The following is a 20,673-nucleotide window of genomic DNA, read 5'->3' on the forward strand; positions in this document are numbered from 1 at the left end:
CACCAGGGGACCTGGACAGGTGTTAGGGACAGCCCCCTCCCCAGCCGTGCGTCTGCTGGAAATCTCACGCCGAGGAGACCCGCCGCCCCTGGCTGGCCACTGTGTGACTGTGAAGCTGGGCTTGGAAACGGGAACCTTTAAGCCTTTAGGTTTGATTATGGGATGTAGAGCAGGTAGAGAACTGGGTTTGAGTCCTGCCTGGGGTCTGGGCCGGTCGGGCGAGGCGGCGAGGGCAGCGGCCGGAGTCCTGGGGTCGGGTCGGGGCGTCTCTGAGCCTCGTCTCTTCGCTCAAACTGAACACTCCCTAAAGTCCTTCTCGGTCTGGCAGCCTAGGGCACGACTGTGACCTCTGTCCTCCTCACAGGCCATCGATTACTACTTGAAGGCCCTGCGGTCACTGGGCACAAGAGACGTGCATCCCGCTGTGTGGGACTCGGTCAACTGGGAGCTGTCCACCACGTACTTCACCATGGCGACCCTGCAGCAGGACTACGCCCCGCTGTCCAGAAAGGCTCAGGAGCAGGTCACTCCCAAGTCCTCTCGGCACCCTGGGCCCCCCACCCAGCAGGGCCCTTCCCAGAGGCCCTCTTTGTTCCCAGGGTCACGGGGGGCTTCCAATGCGGGGCTCCTTGTGTGCACACGCACAGGAGACCCCCAGAGGGAGCCAGAGCTGTGGGGGTGGGGAGCAGGGGAGGCTCCCCCGGGCTGGGCTGAGGCTCAGGCTCAGTGGGGTAAGTTACGGGAGCTGCTTTTCCATCCTGTGGGCGCAGCTGCATTTCTGCCCCTTTCTCACCTGGTCCTTTTTGATAGGTCGAGAAGGAAGTTAGTGAGGCCATGATGAAATCGCTCAAATACTGCGACGTGGACACAGCCTCGGCCCGGCAGCCGCTCTGCCAGTACCGCGCGGCCACGATCCACCACCGCCTGGCCTCCATGTACCACAGCTGCCTGAGGAACCAGGTTGGGCCCCCCTTCCCCTCCAGCTCCGCGTTGTGGGTGCGAGCGCCGCTCCGTTTGAGGCTTTGGTTCTGGTCCCACAGATGGCCTCAGGGTCTCCGGGTGTGGAGAAAGCCGGGAGCTCCCATCCCTCGGCCCCTCCTTCCTCTCTAGCAGTTGTTTGGGGACCTCGGGAGGAGTGGAAGGCGCCTCGGGCCCAAGGCGGGGCATCCCTGGCCCCCGCAGACCCTTCATTCCTGGGGGCCCAGTCACAGGGCCTGGGATGGACGGCCGCTCGGCCAGTCTGGTGGCGGGTGACGTGTCTGCCCCGGTCACCGTCCTCGGGGACATCGAGTCAGGGCCCCGCCCGCCTCGGCTCTGTTTTCTGCTCGGTTTAGGGCAGGGGCCCTGGATGTTTCAGTGGAACCGAGGGACGGGGAGCCCCAAGGGCCCGGGGAGGTCGGTCGGGAGGAGTCTGAAGCCAGGTCTCGGGGTTGGCCGAGTCCCGGGCCCCGGGCGGAGGGTGTCTAAGGCGGGCGGTCCCATCACTTCCTTTTCAATGGCAGGTCGGGGACGAGCACCTCCGCAAGCAGCACCGTGTCTTGGCCGAGCTGCACTACAGCAAGGCCGTGAAGCTCTTCCAGCTGCTCAAGGATGCCCCCTGCGAGCTGCTGCGCGTGCAGCTGGAGAGAGTGGCCTTTGCCGAGTTCCAGATGGCCAGTGAGTCATGGGGAGGGGTCGGGGGTCCTTGTCTCAGGGCTTGTTTCTGTCCGTGGGGGATTTGCTTGGCCCCTTGTCCAGTGTGGAGACTGGCAGGGAAGCATAGGAGCCGGAGGTCAGAGTGGACTATGTTGAGCCCCCAGGGGCCCCTCAAAGCGTGGGAGACCCACCGAGCCTCTGGGATCTCTTAGGGGCGCTGGTCCTTCCCGAGAACCCTGCGGGGCCATCGCCTTTTTCTTTCTTTCTCTTTGGGATGCAGTGGGTTAAGTGCAGTTGTGAAGGTGCAGAAAGTGTCTGATGGACTGTACACGCATGGCCGTCCTGCGAGGAAATGGGCTTTTGGGAAGGGAAAGAGGGGCTTTTACTGAGGGTTCAAAGGCCGCCTGCTTCGCGTGGCTCCCGATGTGCAGCCGTACTCTCACGAGCACACTCGGGGGTTGTGAGGGCAGCGGGGACGGTCCTGCTTGTGCCGGCCCCCGGGGCCTGTGGGCTGTGGCAAGAGCTCTCAGGCTGAGGGTGATCCTGCCCAGGAGGTTCTGGCGCATCACACGTGGTGGGGGCAGCAGGGGCGTCTCGGCTGCCCCCGTGGCCCTGGGAGCCTCTGGGCTCCTGCCAAGCTCTCTGTGAGGGACCCTCCATTTTCCCTTTGTGCCACATCATTTCTCCTGGTCTTGACTTCGAGCCTCCTTCCCTGTCGGCAGCTCTCGGGCCTCCCTGAAGGCACCCGGATCCTCCTCCCACCTCTGCACAGTCCGTCCTTAGTGCCGAGTAGCCCCCCTTTCTCATCCGCCTCTTAGTGCCTGACACAGGGCGTCCCTGGGCACTCTGTGCTAGCGGCTTTCCGAGGACGTGGCGGAGCAGCCTCCGGGAGCCGGCGCTGCGGCCCCATCGGGAGACGGGAGGCTCAGGGCGCCGGCGGGAAGGGAGGCAGAAGGGTTCCTGCCGAAGTAGCCGTGGCTGATGAGTGGGGAGAACACCTGGGAAAGGCTCGAGGGAAAGCGGACCGGATGGCCATGATGCAGCCTGGGAACGGCCCCCGCCACTGTTCGACAGACGGGCAGCCCATGTTTCTCTTGCGGCCCAAGGAGCAGCGCTGTGCCCTGGGGAGGCCCACGCTTTCTGAACCCGGCCCGACTAGGGGACCTCGGTTCTGGGGCTTTAACCCCGACGAGGAAGGGTGGGGGCGCGCTCAGAGCGCGGACTCTGTTCTTTCCCGCGGCCTTGCTCAGTCTGCCCCGGTTCCTCGTCGCCCCCACATATCTGAACCCTTCGCCCCACTCCCACGACAGCAGGTTCTGCCAGCCCCGGGCAGCGCCCTCGGGTTTGGCCCCACTCGGCAGTCTGGCCGCGCGTCACCTGGGCCGGGAAAGCTCGTGTGCGACTCCCCTGTCCCGTTCTGCAGGTCAGAACAGCAGCGTGGGGAAACTGAAGACCTTGTCTGGGGCCCTGGACATCATGGTGAAAACTGAGCGAGCGTTCCAGCTGATCCGGAAGGAGCTCACCGAGGAGTGTGACCAGGTCAGGGGGCACGGGGAGTGGCAGGGGTGGGCCAGGGCGGCTGGGGGAGGGGGCCGACCAAAAGCTGGTGAGGAAACAGAAGACCCAAAAGACACCCCTCCCCTGACTTTGCAGAGTAAAGATGAGTCTATTTTAAAAAAGCCTCCTGAGAAAACTGCTGTCTGTGCCCTCTGTGAGGGTGGCTCGCGTTCCCCAAGCCCAGTCCTCGCTGTGTGGACCCTCCCACCACCACTAACTCAAGCCAATAGAGGGCAATTACTTACCCTGTGCACTCCCAGTTGGATTTTTGTTCCATTTTATTTTATTTAAATGTTAGCTTCACAACAACATCCTTTTGGGGAAGAAAATCCTAGATTAGTCAGAAATGACTTAGAGGAAGAGTTACCTCCTGGCGTGATTTGATCTGATCAAATTTGAAGCAGAAATGGATGTGTTGGAGATAAATCTTATTTTGCGAGTCCCTTCTCCGAGCGGAGCAGCAGAGGGGCTAAGCTCCTGCTCGATGGGACGTCTGAATGGGCCCTTCGGCTAGCTGCCGCCCAGAGAGCTTTCCTGTTAAAAAGTCCGCGTTCCGCGGCTCCCTTGGGGGCTGAGGGTGCCCGCTGGGCAGTTCTTTGTGGAGGACAGCCATTCCCAGTTGCTAAGGGGATCGGGAGGAGAGTCCCTCAGACAGGTGAGCCACGGGTCCCAAGGAAAGCACGTGCTACGGGTTCTGCCCGAGCGTCACTTTGTGGCCTCAGCGGCCTGTGTTCTGCAAAGAGCATTCTGCCACGCGAGAACCCAGGTCGGCCAAGTCTCGTGACGCGCAGACGGACCCTCGGTCCCGGAGCTCACGGCGGGTTTGCCACCTTGTCGTTCGGTGTCTCGCTCCGTGATCCCTTTTGGGTTTTCTTGGCAGAGAAATGAGGAGACTGAGGCAGAGTTCAGGGCCTTGCCCAGGGTCTCACGGCTGGTGAGTGTCTGAGGCTGGGCTTGAGCTCAGGTCACCTCGACCCCGGGGCCGGCACTCGATGCACTACGACGTCGCACCGCCTCTGGGGATGGGCGGCGAAAGTCACTTTTGTGATTTTGAAATAGCCGAGTCAAGCGTGTCATGGCGGCGCAGGGACCGTCCCTGGAAACCGCCCAAGCCGTGAGCAGCACGGCTGGGACTGAGACTCCCGAGGAGGTGGGAGGACGGAGGCCCGAGCTTGGCCTGAGCGGCCCCGGGCCGGTCTGGTCCTTTCTCTGAGGAGAGCGGGGCCTCCCTCCATCTGCGCCTCAGAGAATTCCCTTGGTGCTCACTGGCCCCTCCCCCAGCAGAGCTCTTGCCACCTACTGCGCATCAGGCTGCGGCAGCCAGGCCCCTCCTGAGGAGGTGGGGGGGGGGGGGCCGGTATCGCCGCTGCTCCTTCCCGGGTCCCTCTGAGGTGCAGGTGCTCACAGAATGGAACGACTTCCCTTGCAGAGCAAGAATGAGGGCGGCTTGACCCCCGACCCCTCGGCCGCCAGCCTTCACCGCGAAGAGGTCGTGAAGTTGCTCAGCATATTTGAGTCGCGCCTGGCCTTCCTCCTGCTGCAGTCCATCAAGCTGCTGTCCTCGGCCAGAAAGAAAGCCAGGTCAGTGCAGGCTCGTGCGGCCCTGGGGATCTCCCACCCATTTTACAGATGGGGAAAGCGAAGGCTCACCTCGCCCAGTGGGTCCTAGACAAAGGTGTCCCCAGCTCTGGGCCCGGCACTTGTGCCCCTGTAGCATCTGGCCCTTCTCTGTGGATGGGGTCTGGTCACTTGTGAGCTCAGAGGTCCTTTGGGGGCAAGAGGGGGGCGCGAGCCTGCCGGGGTCTGCAGAGGCAGACTTTTCTCTTTCATTTCCACGAGGTGGCGGCAGCTGGGCCAAGGGTCCGGGTCTCCAGGGCGGCGGCTTTGTCAGGGCTTGCAGAGGCGGCCACCCGAGGGTTGGCGGAGGGGCCTGTCTCTGCCCAAGACTTTGCTCTGCTGGCATCCAGCGAAGGGCTGAAGTGATGTGTCTGGTTCCTCCGAGAGGGGCACAGGGCACCCTGCTCCGGGCTCTCCGTGCCAGGTGTGTCTGCGCCCGCAGCCCCCCGGGGCCCACAGGTCTGCAGAGGAAGACGTTTGTGGCATTTTAGCCGTTAGTCCGGCACTTCTGCGACGCGCGGCCGAGCTGGTTCCCGGAAGCAGGTGTCGCTCGGTGCTGGGCGCTGCCCGTTCTGGCAGTTGCTTCTGTGACGTGTTGACGTTCGGCATCAGCAGAGCAGTTGGTCCCACTGGGCCCTGTGAGGACTTTGGGGTTTAGTGCTGGGACAAAGCACTGAGAAATGCAGGTGACTGCCAGGTGGTAACTGCCCGGGGGGCTCTCCCTGAGGAACCGAGGTTCCGGGGGCTTCTTTTGAAAAGACCCGGAACACTGAGGGTTCGGTCAGATTAACAGGAAGAAAAAAGACCATCGGACAGCAACGTGCTCTGGCGGGTTTTAATGAAGTTGTTGGTGTCCCTCAGTCAGACTGAAGAGCTGATGGTTGGAATCAAGGTGGCTGATGGGCCCACAGGCCGGGCAGAGCCACGGGCCAACGGTGCTCGTGGACACGGTTGTGAGAACAAGTCCTGGTCACGCTCTGAGCCACAGGGGAATTACGCCGGCCGGGCCCGGTAATTCCTGAGTGATCTGCTCCAGCCCATCCCAGTTCTCTGAGCTTGCCGAGCGTCCGTCTCCCCTTGTGAGAGTGCAGACTTCCTGTTTAACAGAAGCTCGAAGGCTGGAAGTCCGTCTTGTCCTTGTGGCAGCATGAGGTGGTGGGAGAGGTTCACAAGCCACTGTTGGCCACGGGCCCCAGAAATCCCAAGTGATTCATGGCAGGGGGGAGATCACAGCCCCTCTCTCCCCCCTTGTCTCGTCTCTCGTAGTTCACTGCGTTGTGTTTAACCCTCAGTCTGACTCCCTGTGATGAGTCCCTCAAGATCCTCATTGTGGCTGCCTTGTGTAGGAAGGGCTCGTCCTGAGAACTGTCGAGGAAAGAACGGGGGCCTCCCTCACACCCCCGGCGGCTCCTGCCGCACCACGTGGTCCAGCCCTCTGGGACGGTGCTTTTTGGGGGGCTGCTCGGTGTCTGTAGCATAGGACTGGAGGTTTTCTGAATTCTGACCTGTGGACCTGGGCGTCCCTCGCTCTCCCAGGTTTCTAGCGCTTTGATGATGCTGGTGAAAACAGTGTAAAAATTAGGAAATCTAGAAACTCTCCTAAGTTTGAGGACAGTTCTAGAGTAAGGATCCACAGGAGGCCAGAATCGAATTGGACTGGCCAGCCCGAGGCAGCGTGACCCCTTGGGCCATCCCTCACACGCATCCCCTCCTCCCCCTCGTCCCCAGTGTTGGCTTGGGCCACGGCTCGGGGAAGAAATCCACTCTGGACTTTTGGGGATTGACAAGAAATAGAACCTGTCGGTGACAACGAGGTCGGGAGAGGGGCCGGGCAGAGACGGGTCTCAGGCCGCCGCTTCTGTCCGGAAATGCTTGTCCATGGGCACACAAGTGCTTGCGTCACTGACCACTGCTTCTTCTCCCCGCAGCCACAGCGAGGACGAGGAGGGGCTGCTCCAGACCAACAAGCAGGCCTACTCCCACCTCCTGAGGGCCACTGCCGAGCAGCCCACCAGCCTGCTGCAGAGGATCGACGTGATCCTCCACCTGATGGGCCAACTCTCTGCTGGCAAGGAGCCCAGCGGGGCCGCGCCCCCACCCCCTTGAGCGGCCCGGCCGGCCGACAGCAGCGTGTGACCAGTGCCTTGTGACCGCGGGCGCCGGGGCTGTCCGTCCGTCTGTCCATGCGGTGCTTAGTTTAATTTACAATGAGAGACACAATGTGTTCTGACTGTGGGGAAGGGCAAGGGAGACCTCTGTCCTCCTCCTGGGACCTGCAGACTCTGAGCTGGCTGGGAGGGGCCGGCACTCGAGGCACTGAGATGGGGGCCCGGTCGGACTCCCCCGAAGGCCTGGACAGACTTATGGTGATCATATGACTAAACACTCTCCTAGAATGGGGCGAGCTGGCGCTCAACGGGCGGCGGGGAGTGGCGCGCTAGCCTGGGTTCAGCGACGGGTTCAGCCTGCGGAGTGAGTACGTTAAGATGCTGCCCGCGGAGCCAGCCCTGTTTCCTTCTCCCACGCAGTTATGACCATGCACAAACAGGTGCCTTTTTTAGCTTCAAGACAGGAGTTTTCAGACACAATTGGGCTATTGGGCAGTTGGCTTGATTATCTCCCGCTCCAAAAGTCTTAGCACTACTCTGACTTAATATGGCAGTTGATCAAGAAAGAAGATGCTATTATCCCTCTTTTTGAACTTGAAACTGTGAATAAAAGGCAAAAAAGATATTTTAAATAAATAAATTTATTTATTAAGAATAGACGTATCCATTTTTGGAATGTTTTCCCTTCCAGCCCCTTCCCTTTAGGGCAATTCAAGTAGGGAGCACTTGTAGTCGAGGTGAAGGATGGAAAGCCTGAGGTAGTTGTGTACATAGCGCCCTGGGCAGCTCTGACAGCCCCCGGCTGTTTACGATAAAAAGACGAGCAAAGACAAATTTTTTTTTACATAAACTCGTGTGCTCGGCTCTGTTGGTTGCGTCAGTGCAGGTAGAAGGCGGTGTTCTGGCAGGAGCCCAGAGGCTGGGCCCAGGACATCGGCCACGCTCCCTCCAGCGGGTTCTCGATGGTCGGGTCAGCTTCCCTTCCCTAAGTCCTTCCTGGGATGTCCCTCACTAACGGGAGTCACCCAGCTCTGAGGAGAGTATCTCCACTCTCCCTCCTCCGGCACAGGGATCCTCACCATCTGTTTTTCCCTTTAATGTAGCTTATCAGTGACAAAAGATGTGCATAAACTTATCGCCATGAGTCCCCTTCAAGTTATATGTGCAAACTGTCAAGCATGAGAACCGAGTTTTTAATCAGAATCACTTGGTCGCTTCATTTCCCTTCATAGTAAATAAGTTTAAAAGAAGCATGAACGTTCCTTTCCCTAGATGTTGGCCATTGGGGAATTGCCACGTCTGTTCAGATTGTAAAGCTGAAGCCTCTGCTGTGAGCAGAGATCTCCCGGAAGGCCCCGGCTTAGACTCTTGCAGGTCCGGCCGGGTTCTGGAGGTGTTTTCCCCAAGGTCACCCAGCCGGGCGAGTCTCAGCAGGGCCATGACTCGGTTCTGCCTTGCTCGCTCCCTCGCTGCCTCCTCCATTATGGCCCTCCGCCTCGGCAGCCAGCACTCTGGCTGAATCCTGGGATCGAGACCCTTAAGGGTCTGATGGAGGAAATCTCCCCGTGGCTTGTTATCGGGGCTATTTTAATGATAAAGAAGGACTGTGGCTTTGGTGGACGTGGCAGTCGTGGCATCAGATGCCCGTGTTTAGTGGTTCAGCCTCTTGCTGCTGGGTTTGGGTCAAAGTCTGTAGGTCAGTGGTCAGTGCCCTCTGTAACTGGACTGAATGTCTGCCAGTGCATCAGTCTAAGGTCCTCTCCAAGGGTAAATGCTCATAAAAATTTGGCATAATGGGATTTTCTTTAAATAATCTGTCTTCCCAATGGTAATCTTGCATTAAAATCATTCCACATCAAACACTGTAACGCTCTCTCTTTAAAAAAAGAAAATGGAAAATGGTCTTTGTTCCAATTGTAGTTATTAACGGAAGGGAAAGTGCCCCGCCAGCCTCCAAAGTGTGCTTTGAGATCCCTGTGCTCAGTCCATTCTATTCCAAGTTGCCATCCCATCCTAAAAACAGAGAGGATGAGTGCATTAGAGCGAGCTGGGGAAAGGAAGTTCTGCAAGGGCTCTAACATCTGGGCCCACAAGGCTCCACGTCCAAGGTTCTGCCGTGCCCCCTCCGGGCACCTCGACTGCCTTCTCCGACTACAGGTTTCTAGCTGCCGCGGGCTTCCCCTGCAGCTTCAGAGAAAGCCCCCTCACCCCAGTTTCTGGGCCGAGAACCCCAAGGACGCACCAAGGCCATGATTTGGGCGGCAGAGAGCTCCGTTCCCACCTCCTTCCCCTTGGCGAGTTGTCTCTCGGGCAGTCCAACCTGGTGCGCAGGAACCCTGGGCAGAAGGGGGACCGTGACTTGGGGCCCCCTCAGAGCGCTTGCTGTGGCCATCCAGAGTGAGCTCCGTGGGCTCCTCACCTGAGCGTCTCCTAGACGGCTCTGTCAGCTTTCTGCGCCATTTTCAGGGAGGAAGGATGGACGTCGCAAATGTCGAACCACGTCTGGGAGATGGACTTTTGGGGGAGCAGCGCGTTGAGCGCCAGCGAGGGGTTCTGCCGCCGGTCTTGGTCGTTCACCACTCTCCAGTAGGCGTCCCCTTTGAAAAAGAAAAGGGCGCCGTGGGCGTAGGAGAAGTAGGCCGCGTCCAGGTCTCGCAAGGGGTGGTCTGGGGGGGCCGCGGGAGGGAAGGCGGCCACCAGCCTCTTTGGGTAGGAGTTGGCCACTCGGCCTGTGGCCACGTCAAACGCATAAACCTGCGGGCACAAAGGACGTGAGACTCCAGCCCCCAGGCGTCAGAGGGTGCAAAGCCCTGGCCCCCAGGTGGGCACAAAGGACGGGAGACCTCGGCCCCCAGGTGGGCAGGGAGGATATGAGGTTGGGCACAAAGGACACGAGGCCCCCAGGTCATCAGAGGATGTAAGACCCGGCCCCCCAGGTGGGCACAAAGGATGTGGGACTCCAACCCCTGAGTGGGCACAAAGGATGTGAGACCCCGGCCCCCCCAGGTGGGCACAAAGGACATGAAGCCCCGGCCCTCGGGTGGCCATGGCGCACCAGAGAAGGCTTTCTGCTCACCAAAGACTCCCGGAAGAAGTAAATGAGCTGGGTCCTTCGGTCGTAGAAGGCCGTGTCCAGGGGGCTGGGGATGCCGGGAAAGCCTTCTGAGATGGGCCGGGGGTAGCTCTGCCCGTGGGTGTCCTTGGCATAGGCGCGGTCGCTGTCCCCGTCATACCTCCAGAAGTGATGCCCTGAGACCCAACAGAGGGACAGGTGTCAGAGGGTGCTCCACGGGGTCGTGTTCCCAGCGTGGCTGAGCTGGGAGATGCTGGGGAGTGCAGTGGTGGCTAATAAGGGAGGGCCCGCTCGTGCCGGGCACCCGGCTCAGCCTTTACGGGCCCCCAAACCTCTGTCATTAGACATAGGGAATTGGAAGACAGGGGCAAGGTGCCCTGCCCAGGGCCCCCTCTCGCTGGCATTAAAGCCGGGCCGGGGCTGGGTCTCCCCACGCCCAATGTTTCTCCCTAAGCTGTCCTGAGGAAAATGTGATCCAGTGGTGATGCAAGAACTGACCGCAGGGAAGCAAAAGGGCAGTGCTGGGAACAGCTCGTTACACTGCCGAGAAGGCAGAAAGGGAACCAGCCCCAAGGACTAGTACCTCTGAAAAAGTAACGCTCGTCTCTTCTCCACGTCCAGACGTGGACGTAAGCGTCGATGCCCTGGGAGGGGATCCCGCGCCAGCCAACGGCGGTGAGGATCGGGTCCCCGTAGCGGGTCCTGTTGTGGCGGTTCTCGTAAAGCCAGTACCAGCCGCGGCGGAAAAAGTAGGTGCTAAAGCTCACGACCAGCTCCCCGTGGCGGGTTTTCTCTTTGCGGATCCAGTCAAAGGCCGTGTCAAAAGGTCCTTCACATGACCCTGATGCGGAATAATCCAGAACCTGTCAAGCCCAAGCACGGCTGAGAAAATGCCGAGTTAAGCACTGAGGTTACAAAGGCCCAAGGGAAAGTCACTCCCATCAAAGAGCTGTCTGCTGGGAGAGCCCAGGTACTACCCAGGGACGTTCATAATCACTAGCTGCCGGCAGCCATAGGCTGGGCGCCGCGTGGGCCTTGGGGCACGGGTACAGAGAATAGCAGTCTTTACCCACCAGGACCTTGTGTTCTAATAGAGGAGACAGCAAAAGCACCCAAATTCTCTCTCTCTACCCATCCATCCATCCTTCTATCTCTCTACCCATCCATCCATCCTTCTCTCTACCCATCCATCCATCCTTCTATCTCATCTCTCTACCCATCCATCAATCCTTCTATCTCATCTCTCTACCCATCCATCCATCCCTCTATCTCTCTACCCATCCATCCATCCTTCTCTCTACCCATGTACCATCCATCCTTCTATCTACCCATCCATCCATCCATCCTTCTATCTCATCTCTCTACCCATCCATCCATCCATCCTATCTACCCGTCCATCTGTCCATCCTTCTCTCTACCCATTTACCATCCATCCTTCTATCTACCCATCCATCCATCCTTCTATCTCATCTCTCTACCCATCCATCCATCCATCCTATCTACCCGTCCATCTGTCCATCCTTCTCTCTACCCATTTACCATCCATCCTTCTCTCTACCCATCCATCCATCCTTCTATCTCTCTACCCATCCATCCATCCTTCTCTCTACCCATCTACCATCCATCCTTCTATCTACCCATCCATCCATCCATCCTTCTATCTCATCTCTCTACCCATCCATCCATCCATCCTATCTACCCGTCCATCTGTCCATCCTTCTCTCTACCCATCCATCCATCCATCTCTCTACCCATCCACCAACCATCCTTCTATCTCTCTACCCACCACCTATCCATTCATCCTTCTATCTCTCTACCCCTCCATCCATCCTTCTCTCTCTCTACGCATCCACCCATCCAGCCAGCCATCCACCTATCTGCCTACCATATAAAGTGAAGGGATGCAAACACATACAAAATGGTCATTCTCTAAGAGAGAAGGCTCTAGCCATTGTATCAGGAAAGTCTCCATTCAGAGCACTTTGGGGCAGTATAAGGGGGAAGTGGACAGTCCAAGCATGGGGGCAGCCAGCGTCAAGGCCCAGAAATGGGCGATGAAGTGAGCGTCCCAACTAAGAAAGAGAAGGCCAGTTTGGATGGGAATGAGGGAGGGGAAGGAACAAGCACTTACAAGCACCTACTATGTGCCAGGCACTGTCCCAAGTGCTTTATATATCTCATTTGATCCAACAACCTTAGGAGTTAGATGCTATTAAGTTCCCGATTTTATCATTGAGGAAACTGAGGCAGATGAGTTTATGTGACTAGCCCAGAGTCACATGGCTAGCAAGTGTCTGAGGCCAGATTTGAATTTGCCTCCTGATTCTGGGCCGAGAGCTCTATCCATAGTGCGGGCGAGGCTTTACGTGCCCCTTGACAATCTACAAAATGAATCGTGGGAAAGAGGGGAAGTGCTGGGCATGGGCACGGAGGGTGGAAGGAAGGACAAGCAGGGAGCTACAAGGGTCCCTGAACACCAGGAAGGCGGCAGTTTGTAGTTTTTCCTGAAGTCAGTAGCAACCACTGGAGTCACGAGAAGACCCAGGCAGCTTTAGGCCGGCACCTGGGGCTATTTGTAAGATAAACTGTGGTGGGCAGAATCTTGAGATGGGAAACCAAGTAGGAGACTGTTCCCTATAGGCCGGGCAAGAGATAGGGGCTGTGGGAGACAGGAGGGGACGGCCACGAGGTGCTGGGGGCTGGGAAACAGAAGCAACAAAGTCACCTAATTAACTGGGTGATGAGAGGGAGGAATTGAGCCTGAGGGAAAAGATAAGGAGCCCTGATTGGGGGGGTCGGGGGGGGGGTGGAGATGCCAGTGGGATATCCAATTTGAAACAGCCAATGGGCAGTTACTGGGGTGTGTGAGAGAGACAGCAACAGAGATATGGACAGAGACAGACAAACAGGGATCAAGACAGAGACAGAAGAAGAGAAAGGGGGAAAGAGGGATGGAAAGAAAGGAGGAAGGAAGGGGAAGAAGAGAAAAAAGGGAAGAAAGAAGAAAGATGGAGAGAAAGAATGAGGAAAGAGACACATTGAGAGATGGGGGGAGGGGGAGGCAGATAAACAGGAGAGACAAGTAGAGAACGAATAGAGATGAGCCTACAGACAGACAGACACAGATGTCATGGAGAGGGGGCCCCGGGCAGGGCGCCTTGCCCTGTCTCTAATGACGGAGGTTTGGGGCACGGAAAGGCTGAGCCATTTTTGGCAGTGACAAAGAATCGGACATAGAGGGGGGTCCATTACGTGGGAGACGGCTGAACAAAGGGACGGGAATAGTGAAAGGGCCGGTTCCAGGGGAAGCCGGGAAGGCCGGCGCTGCAGCGCCCTAAGGTCGGACACCCTGAAAGCCGCAGGAACTGAGTGCAAAGGCCCAGCAGGACTCCGGAGGGCAGAGTTTGGGGCGCTTGGGCAGCCCCCTGACACAGGCTGACGGGTTCAGAACGGAGACGTTTCTGTGATGAGGGAACTCGCTGCAGATACTTCTTAGGAGAGATTTTTGTTTGGTTGTCAATGGGGAAAGGGAAGGAAAACAAAATAAACGTTCAAAAAAAAGAGAAAAGATGGGAGGGAAGGGGCCTGGGGGGCTCAGCCTTAAGGAGGAAGAGCGCTTGGTCAGGCTGGAGGGGAGGAATGGAAGGGCCCAGTGTTCAGGCCGGTGAGACTGAAGGGCCTTGGCCCAGCCCTCAGTGAGAGTGGGGGAGGACCTGTGGAGGCTCTTGGGGGCATCAGCTAGACTATGTCGGGGAGAAGTCTGCCCCGCCCAGAGAAGGTCCCCACGAGGTGGGACGGCCTGAGTGCTCGGGCCTGATGGCCCCCATCCCGGAAGCCCAGCGGAGGACCCCGGGGTGGGAGCAGTCCAGGCGGGGAGAGTTCTAGGGTGAGAGGGCAAGGGCTTTGAGAGGGAGGAATCATGGAGGGTTGGAGTTCTCCGAGGGGCTGAGATGGGGGAGGGAGCGGGGGGATGCGGGGGGGGGGGGAGGAGGGAGCAACAGGGGTACGGAGAGAAGGGGAGGCGGTGATTGGCTAAAGGGAATTCGGAGGTCACGGTCACGGAAGCGGAGCCCGGGCACGTGCCACAGCGCCCAAACCAGAGCCGTGGGGATCCCGGGATCGCGGCAGCGGGAAGGAAGCGGCGTCCGGGGGGCACATCCTGCCCTGGGACCACGTCCTTTCCTCCTCAGGCCCTCCCCCAGCCCGGCAGAGAGCCGGGGAAGAGGCGCCGCGGCGGACGCGGGAGCCAGGGACGCTCCGTCGGAGCTCGGTGCCCCGCGGGCGAAGGCTCGGCTCCCTGCGCTCCCCATCCCTGCCCGCCCTCAGGGCCGTCGGGCCGCCTGGCTGGGGCGCCCGGCCCACGCGGGACCTGGAGCGAGGCGCGAGCCCGCGAGGCTCCGGGAGCCGCCACCCTGATGGACCGACCATGGCCCCGGCCGAGGGGAAACTCGGGCCCCGCTTATTGGGAGCAACGAAGAAACGAACTCCCCCCCCCCCCTTTTTGGACTCTGCCGCCCAAAGGGCGCGGACCAGCCAAAGGCTTCCCTCTCCCGCCCGATCCCGTCTCTTCCTCCTCCTCCTGCAGTTCTTCCTCCCGCTTTCTTTTTCTTCTTCCTCTGGTTCCCTCCTCTCCCCCCCCCCCCCCCCGCACTTTGGCACCCCAGAGACCCAGCAGCAAGGACACCCCGGGAACTCCAGGGCCCAAAGCTCCTGCTCAGGTGCCGATAGCCCCCACTCCCCGCCCCCGCCCCCGCCCCCACTCCCCGCCCCCACTCCCCGCCCCCGCCCCCGCTCCCCGCCCCCGCCCCCGCCCCCATTCGCCAGGTCCCAGGGCGCCTTCTCACCGTACAGGCTCTGTATCGCTTTCCGGTCCGCCCAGTCCAGCTCCAGAGCGGCCTCCTGGGGGGTGTAGTTGGGCCGCATGATGGAGCCGCTCCTGTCCTGGTGCGGCAGGCCCAGCACGTGGCCGATTTCGTGAACCGCCACCTAGGAGCGGACACAGCCGGTCAGCGCCCTCCGCCTCGGGGCTTTCGGGGGAGGATCAACAGAACTTGTATTTGTTAAAGAGAAAAGGAAAGAGGGGCTCGCCGTGGGGAGGCGGCCTCCCGGAGCCTAACTGGGCTCTCCGGCCCAGGCTCTGGCGCCTCAGGGGGGCTCAGGGGGGTCAGGGGGCTCAGGGGGGCTCAGGGGGGTCAGGGGGGTCAGGGCGGCTCAGGGAGGCTCAGGGGGGCTGGGGGGGGTCAGGGGGGCTCAGGGCAGGGCGCTTACTTTGAGGAGGCTGATCCCGTTGTCGCTGCTGGGGGTCGTGAAGTGCTCGTCGTCGTCAAAGTGAATGTCCCCAAAGAGCCAGGTGTGGGCGAACTCTTGGCCGCTCCCGTCAAACGGCCGGCTGCAGCCCAGGTGTCTTCCTGAGGAGAGTGGAGACAGCCCAGATGAACCAGTGTGAGTGTGAGTGTGTGATTGTGATTGTGAGTGTGTGTGTGAGGTTGTGTGTGATTGTGTGAGGTTGGGTTATTGTGTATGTGATTGTGATTGTGTGAGTGTGTGATTGTGTGTTATTGTGTCTGTCTGTGTGTGATTGTGATTGGGTGAGTGTGTGAGTGTGTGTGATTATGTTATTGTGTCTGTGTGTGTGTGATTGTGGTTGTGTGTGAGTGTGTGTTGCCTGGGGAAGCAGAGGCTGATAAAAAGGGGCCCCCTGTAGAAGAAGGGGAGCAGAGCTAACGCTGTGGCCCCTGCCTTGCCCAGATGAGGAAGCAGAGGTCAGGATCACATGGGTCTATGGATCGGAAAGGATCCTCTAATCCTGTCTGGCACAACAACCCATTTTGCGGATGAACAAACGGAGGCACGGGCAACCTGAATGAGCTGGCGATTGGGAGCTTCGGGAGGCAGGGGCCGGGGAGCCAGAGGCGGTCGGTGCCCGCTGACCGGCCGGACTCACCCCTTCCGAAGCCCAGCTTGATGTCCACGCGGGCCGCGGGAGAGAGGCGGTCCTCTTTGAACTTGAGCGGGCTGACCTCGCTCCACATCCGGAAGGCCAGCTTGAAGATGAACCTCTGCTCCTCGACGGAGAGCTGGCTGCTGTAGCCCTCCCCGACCAGCCTCCACCTCAGCAGCCTCCTGGAGAAGGCGCGCAGGCCTGGGGGCCCCCGGAGCGCCTGCAGGGACCGCCTCGGCCGCGCCTGGGGCCCCGGGCCCCCCTGCTCCGCGCCGGGAGTCCCGGGCCTCGGGTCCGGCCCCCGCGGGAGCCGGCGATCGGGCACGCCGCAGCGCGGCTGGTTCATGGCCGCCAGGGTGGCTTTGTCCAGCTGTCCGGTCACCGGTAACTGACTGAAGGCCTGGAACTTGGCGATGGCCTTGGCCAGGCCCGGGTCCCCGCCAGGCGCCCCCAGGAGCTTCCCTCCTGGCCTGGCCGTGGAAGGCGCCTCCTGCAGGCTGCGGGGGTCGCTGAGCCCTGCGGGAGGTCTGTCATCGGGGGCGGGCCCCAGAACGTCCGAGGGGGGCGCCGTCCCCCCAGCGGGCCCCTCCGTCCAGCCGTATTTGGATAAGAACAACTGCAATCAAAAACCCAAACGTCACCGGCCGCCTTTTTATCCGGTGAAAACTGAAAAATAATCAAGCCGGGGCCAGGCAGTTATCAGGCGCCCACTCTGTACCAGCCCGGGGGGGGGGGGGGGAGGGGAGGGAGAGGGGAGAAAAGCGGTTCCTGCCTTCGAGGAGATCCTGTTCTAGGAGGAGACGGGGGCGGCCCCAGGTCTGTGGAAAACCCCAGAAGCCGGATTCACCGTGTCCTTGGAGAGAAAGGCTCGGGGCACTTGGGGCCCGGGAGCAGAAGTGGGGCTTTGAGCTGATTCTCTAAGGAGGCTGGGGGGGTCCCCCAGCCTCCTAGACCCACTAGCTCTCCTGCATGTGACTTCTCCATACGCCTTCCCTGTTCCCACCAAGCTGAGCCGGCCTGCCATCCCGTCTCCTACCCAGGAGGCCGTGCGCCATGTGCCTGAAATGCAGTCCATCTTTATCGCTTAATCAGCGCGCATTTATTAAGTGCCTACTGTGTACCAAAGACCCTCAGAATCCTTTTCTTCCTTCAAGGTTCACTGGGCCATAGACTGCTCGTCCAATTCCTTGTTCTGCGTTCGTGGTCGGCATTTATCAAACGTCCAGCACTCCGGAAGGCTTTGATAATAATCCCTTTTTATTCATCCGGTTGTATTGAGAACACGGTTCTTTGAGTTGGGGAGGGAGGATGGCTTTGCTTTGTTATGTTATCCCTAGCAGAGGATTTTACACACAGCAGACGCTAAATACTTGCTTGTGGGATGTCATGTGTTTGCAGGACACACTTTGGCTAAGTGGGAGTCCTTGCTGACTGTCGGCCGCCTCCTTTGCTAAGTATCTCAGCCGGAGGAGGGCGCCCCAGCATCCCCGGAGTTTGCTGCTGCTGCAGCTGAAAGGTCCATTTTATGGATGGAGAGAATGAGACCTCAGAAAGGGGAGGGGCTTTGCTCTATGGAGTCATGTGGCCACCAGGGTTGCTGGGTCTTGTTCTATTGGCTTTTGCCGAAGTACTCCACCTGTCAGTGAACTTGGAGCCTCAGCCCAGCCTTCCCAAGAAGACTCTTCCTGCCTCTAGCTCCAGAGGTCTAGGACATGGAAGGTGTAAGAACCCCGTCTCATCTGCCTCTTCCAGCATGAGAAGCCCCTTCCCCACATCCTGGGCTAACTCACAGTACCGAGGGTCGCTTAGCAACCAACAAGCATTTGTAGGTGGAAAAGCCTTTGCTTTCATCCTTTCCTCTTATTGCTCTTCATTTGTTTCCTTCCTTCCCTCCCTCCCTCCCTTCTTCTCTCCCTTCTTTTATTCCTTCCTTCCTTCCTTCCTCTGTTCTATCCTTCCCTTTCTTGCTTGCTTTCTAGCAATTAATACAGGAGTTGCTCTTGCTATATTTTAAAATAGCATAAAACAGCCGAACCAGGAAGGACTTCCCAGCTCCTGTGTCAATCAATATGTCTATGTCTATAGCTATTTAAACCGTCTATAAAGGCTGGTTACTCTATTTTAAAACATAAGTATGGAGAGACAGAGACAGAGTGGGGGGAAGAGAGAGACAGAGGAGAGACAGGGAGAAGGAAAGGGGGGAGAGAGAGACAGAGAGAGAGAAGAAAGAGTGGAAAGAGACAGGAAAAAAGAGAAAACTGGCCTTTACAGCCAGTTTTACCATTTACAGAAGCATTTTACAAATGTCTCATCGGAGGCCCAAGTTGGACTCTTCCCCCCTGGGGCACACAGGAGGTGCCCCATAAATGCTTAGGGATTGATGCTGGATGGGACGGCCTGACGGCCAATGCCCGCTGGTCGCTGGGAGGAGGGGATCAGAGAGCCCCAAGGGGCTGCTTCTCTGTCCGGGGTCCTGTACAGAGTGTCCGGGGTGGGGAGATGTTACTACCCTGGCTGTGAGTGCAGGGGGCGGGGGGCGGGGTCTCTCCTACCTGAGCGGAGTGGAGGTCAGTGACGGGCTCGGCCTGGTGCAGGACGGACTCCTCCAGGTCCGAGTGGTCCCGGCTGTGGAAGAGTTTCTCGGGCCGGGCGGGCCAGGGGGCAGCCAGGAGGCAGAGCAGCCGCACCAGGGGCAGCGGGGTAGCGGCCGGCATGGCGGCACTTGTCAGGCAGCAGCCCCCTGGCCCTCTCCCCTTCCTGGAAGAGCCTCGGCCGGAGCAGGACGGGAGCGGCTCTTTATAGCTGGGACGCCCTCCCCCCCCTCCTCTCCAAGCTCCCGTGTGATAATTCTCACCGCAGTCTGAAGTGTGCTGCCCCAGGGTGAGCACACACACGTGCTGGCCGGGGGATCCTGCCCTTTGAAGGCCCCTCCTGGCTCGTGCCTCAGGACTGCAGCTTGTCAGGGCCCTGCCTCCTTCTAGGAGCCCTCGGCTCCCTCTGGGATCTCAGCGGCTCCCAGCTGGTCAATCAGCAAGCATTTATTGAGTACCAGCCACTCCCTGGGCCCCCATCTCTCCCACCTCCAGCCCCAGCTCCCGTCGCCTCTTGGGCACCTTAAGCTGGTGTTCCAAACATAACTCAGCGTGCCCGAAGCTGAACTCCTCTGTCCCTCAGACGCTGTCCTTCCAGCTCCCCATCACTGTCCAGGGCCCACTCACCTTCCCAGAACCCCACAGCCTGGGGCACCATCTTCCCTTTCACCCTGGATCCACAAGCCGCCAGATCTTGCTGTGGGCCCCACGGGGGTGTCTCTGGAGTCTGCCCCCACCCCGAGCCACCCCCCTCATCTGCTGCCCGACGCCAGGGAGGGGTGGGGTGCTCTGCTGTCCAAAGCCCCCCATAGCCTGCCTGACCTCCCGGCTCACCTCCTGCGCCGCCCTTCTCACTCTCCCACCTCCCTGCTCTGGGCATTTTCCGGCATTTCCACACTGCAGAGTCTGCAACATGCTCCTTTCTCATCTCCTTTTTCAATTTTTTATTTTTTATTCTCCCCCTGCAACTTGCAGGATAAACACAAGCAGAACCGTCCACCTCTCTTATAGCTCTCAGCAGGACCAAAAAGGAGCGCTGGGCTCAATAACGACCAATGATCCAAAGATCTTTTCCCGGGTCCACACCGAGCCAGAAGCTTGTGGGGACTAGGGAAGGAGTCAAACCAGAAAACCCAGGGCCGGGGCTCACCCAGCACAAAGGCCTTCCAGAAGGAGCCAGGGACAAGCCGGGAGTACCGGGAGCTGTGAGCTAGGGACAAGAACAGGGATGGACATCGAGGCTTGAGCAGAGACCCTGGCTGTGTCCCTGAGCCAGAACTGGAGACGGGAGCCAGCCAGGTTCTGGCTGGGGAGGGTGGGAGGAGGAATCAGACCGCATCCTCAGAATTAGCCCTATCCCAGGGCTCGGAAAGTTCAGCCTTGCTCATCGGAGCCTCCTTGATGAAGGAGAGGAAATGAGAAAACTAGGCCATTGTCCCTGGATTTCCATGCAAAAAAATAAAATATTAGAAAACAGATGCCCCAAGAGCGCCTCCCTCTGGGCCATCATCACCCATGGCATCCATAGCTGTAGGCCCATAGATCTTGGACTCAGGAACAAGCTCCCCAGCCCCACACCTTCCTCCTGGCCTCCAGGTTTATTTCTAACCATGGGAGGGTTCCAAGGGCTTGCCCCTGCTCAGGACCAAAGCACAAAGCTTCCAGAACCCCAGAGGGTTCAGGCTGGGGGCCCTCGAGTCCCACCTGGTGACATCACGACGGGGTTCTGTGTGTCTGAGGAACCCATTGCTATCTGGTATTTGGCCGGATTCTGCAGTAATTAAAGCAAAGAGCATCCATCGAAATGGCTGAGTGCGCAGCCTAATGAGTGGGAGCCCTGCTGGCTCCTGGGCAAGGATGCTCTAAGGGCGATTCATGGCCCTGCTCCCAGGAGTGAGGGGATGGAGATACAAAGCCCCCCCCCCATTAGCCCTAGTTTTACCTGTCGACTAGTCCACAGCCTCTTCCCCTGCTCCATGCCTAGAATGCCTGCCGGCCTTCACCTGGCCTTAGAATTCCCCCCAAAGCCCAGCTCAGGTGCCACTTCCCATATAAGGGTATTGACTCCTTCGTTTCCCGACCTTGTTGTTATTGCCTGGCACACAGTAGGAGCTTAATACAGGCTGGCTGGCCGATGTCCCAGCCCCAGCT

General features: G+C 59.2%; 2 protein-coding genes across 2 annotated transcripts in view; one reads left to right on the forward strand and one right to left on the reverse strand.

The window, feature by feature from the left end:
* Positions 1-7,572, forward strand: part of EDRF1 (erythroid differentiation regulatory factor 1) — a 31,784-nt gene extending 24,212 nt beyond the window's left edge. Inside the window, exons 20-25 of the mRNA XM_051982702.1 lie at positions 365-523; positions 811-960; positions 1,503-1,656; positions 3,059-3,174; positions 4,622-4,773; positions 6,738-7,572. Coding sequence (XP_051838662.1) covers positions 365-523; positions 811-960; positions 1,503-1,656; positions 3,059-3,174; positions 4,622-4,773; positions 6,738-6,915 — 909 coding nt within the window. The 3' untranslated portion in view covers positions 6,916-7,572. The remainder of the gene's footprint in view (positions 1-364; positions 524-810; positions 961-1,502; positions 1,657-3,058; positions 3,175-4,621; positions 4,774-6,737) is intronic.
* MMP21 (matrix metallopeptidase 21) lies at positions 7,543-20,253 on the reverse strand. The gene is made up of 8 exons (XM_051982704.1): positions 18,484-20,253; positions 15,935-16,547; positions 15,259-15,398; positions 14,835-14,976; positions 10,574-10,831; positions 9,994-10,166; positions 9,337-9,671; positions 7,543-8,930 (listed from the first exon to the last, which is right to left on the reverse strand). Exons 1-7 carry the CDS (start codon positions 18,643-18,645, stop codon positions 9,348-9,350), a joined length of 1,812 nt encoding a protein of 603 aa, XP_051838664.1. The 5' UTR covers positions 18,646-20,253; the 3' UTR covers positions 7,543-8,930; positions 9,337-9,347.
* Positions 20,254-20,673: the final 420 nt, after the last annotated feature.

This window comes from Antechinus flavipes, chromosome 2 (assembly GCF_016432865.1).
Source record: "Antechinus flavipes isolate AdamAnt ecotype Samford, QLD, Australia chromosome 2, AdamAnt_v2, whole genome shotgun sequence".
NCBI lineage: Eukaryota > Metazoa > Chordata > Mammalia > Dasyuromorphia > Dasyuridae > Antechinus > Antechinus flavipes.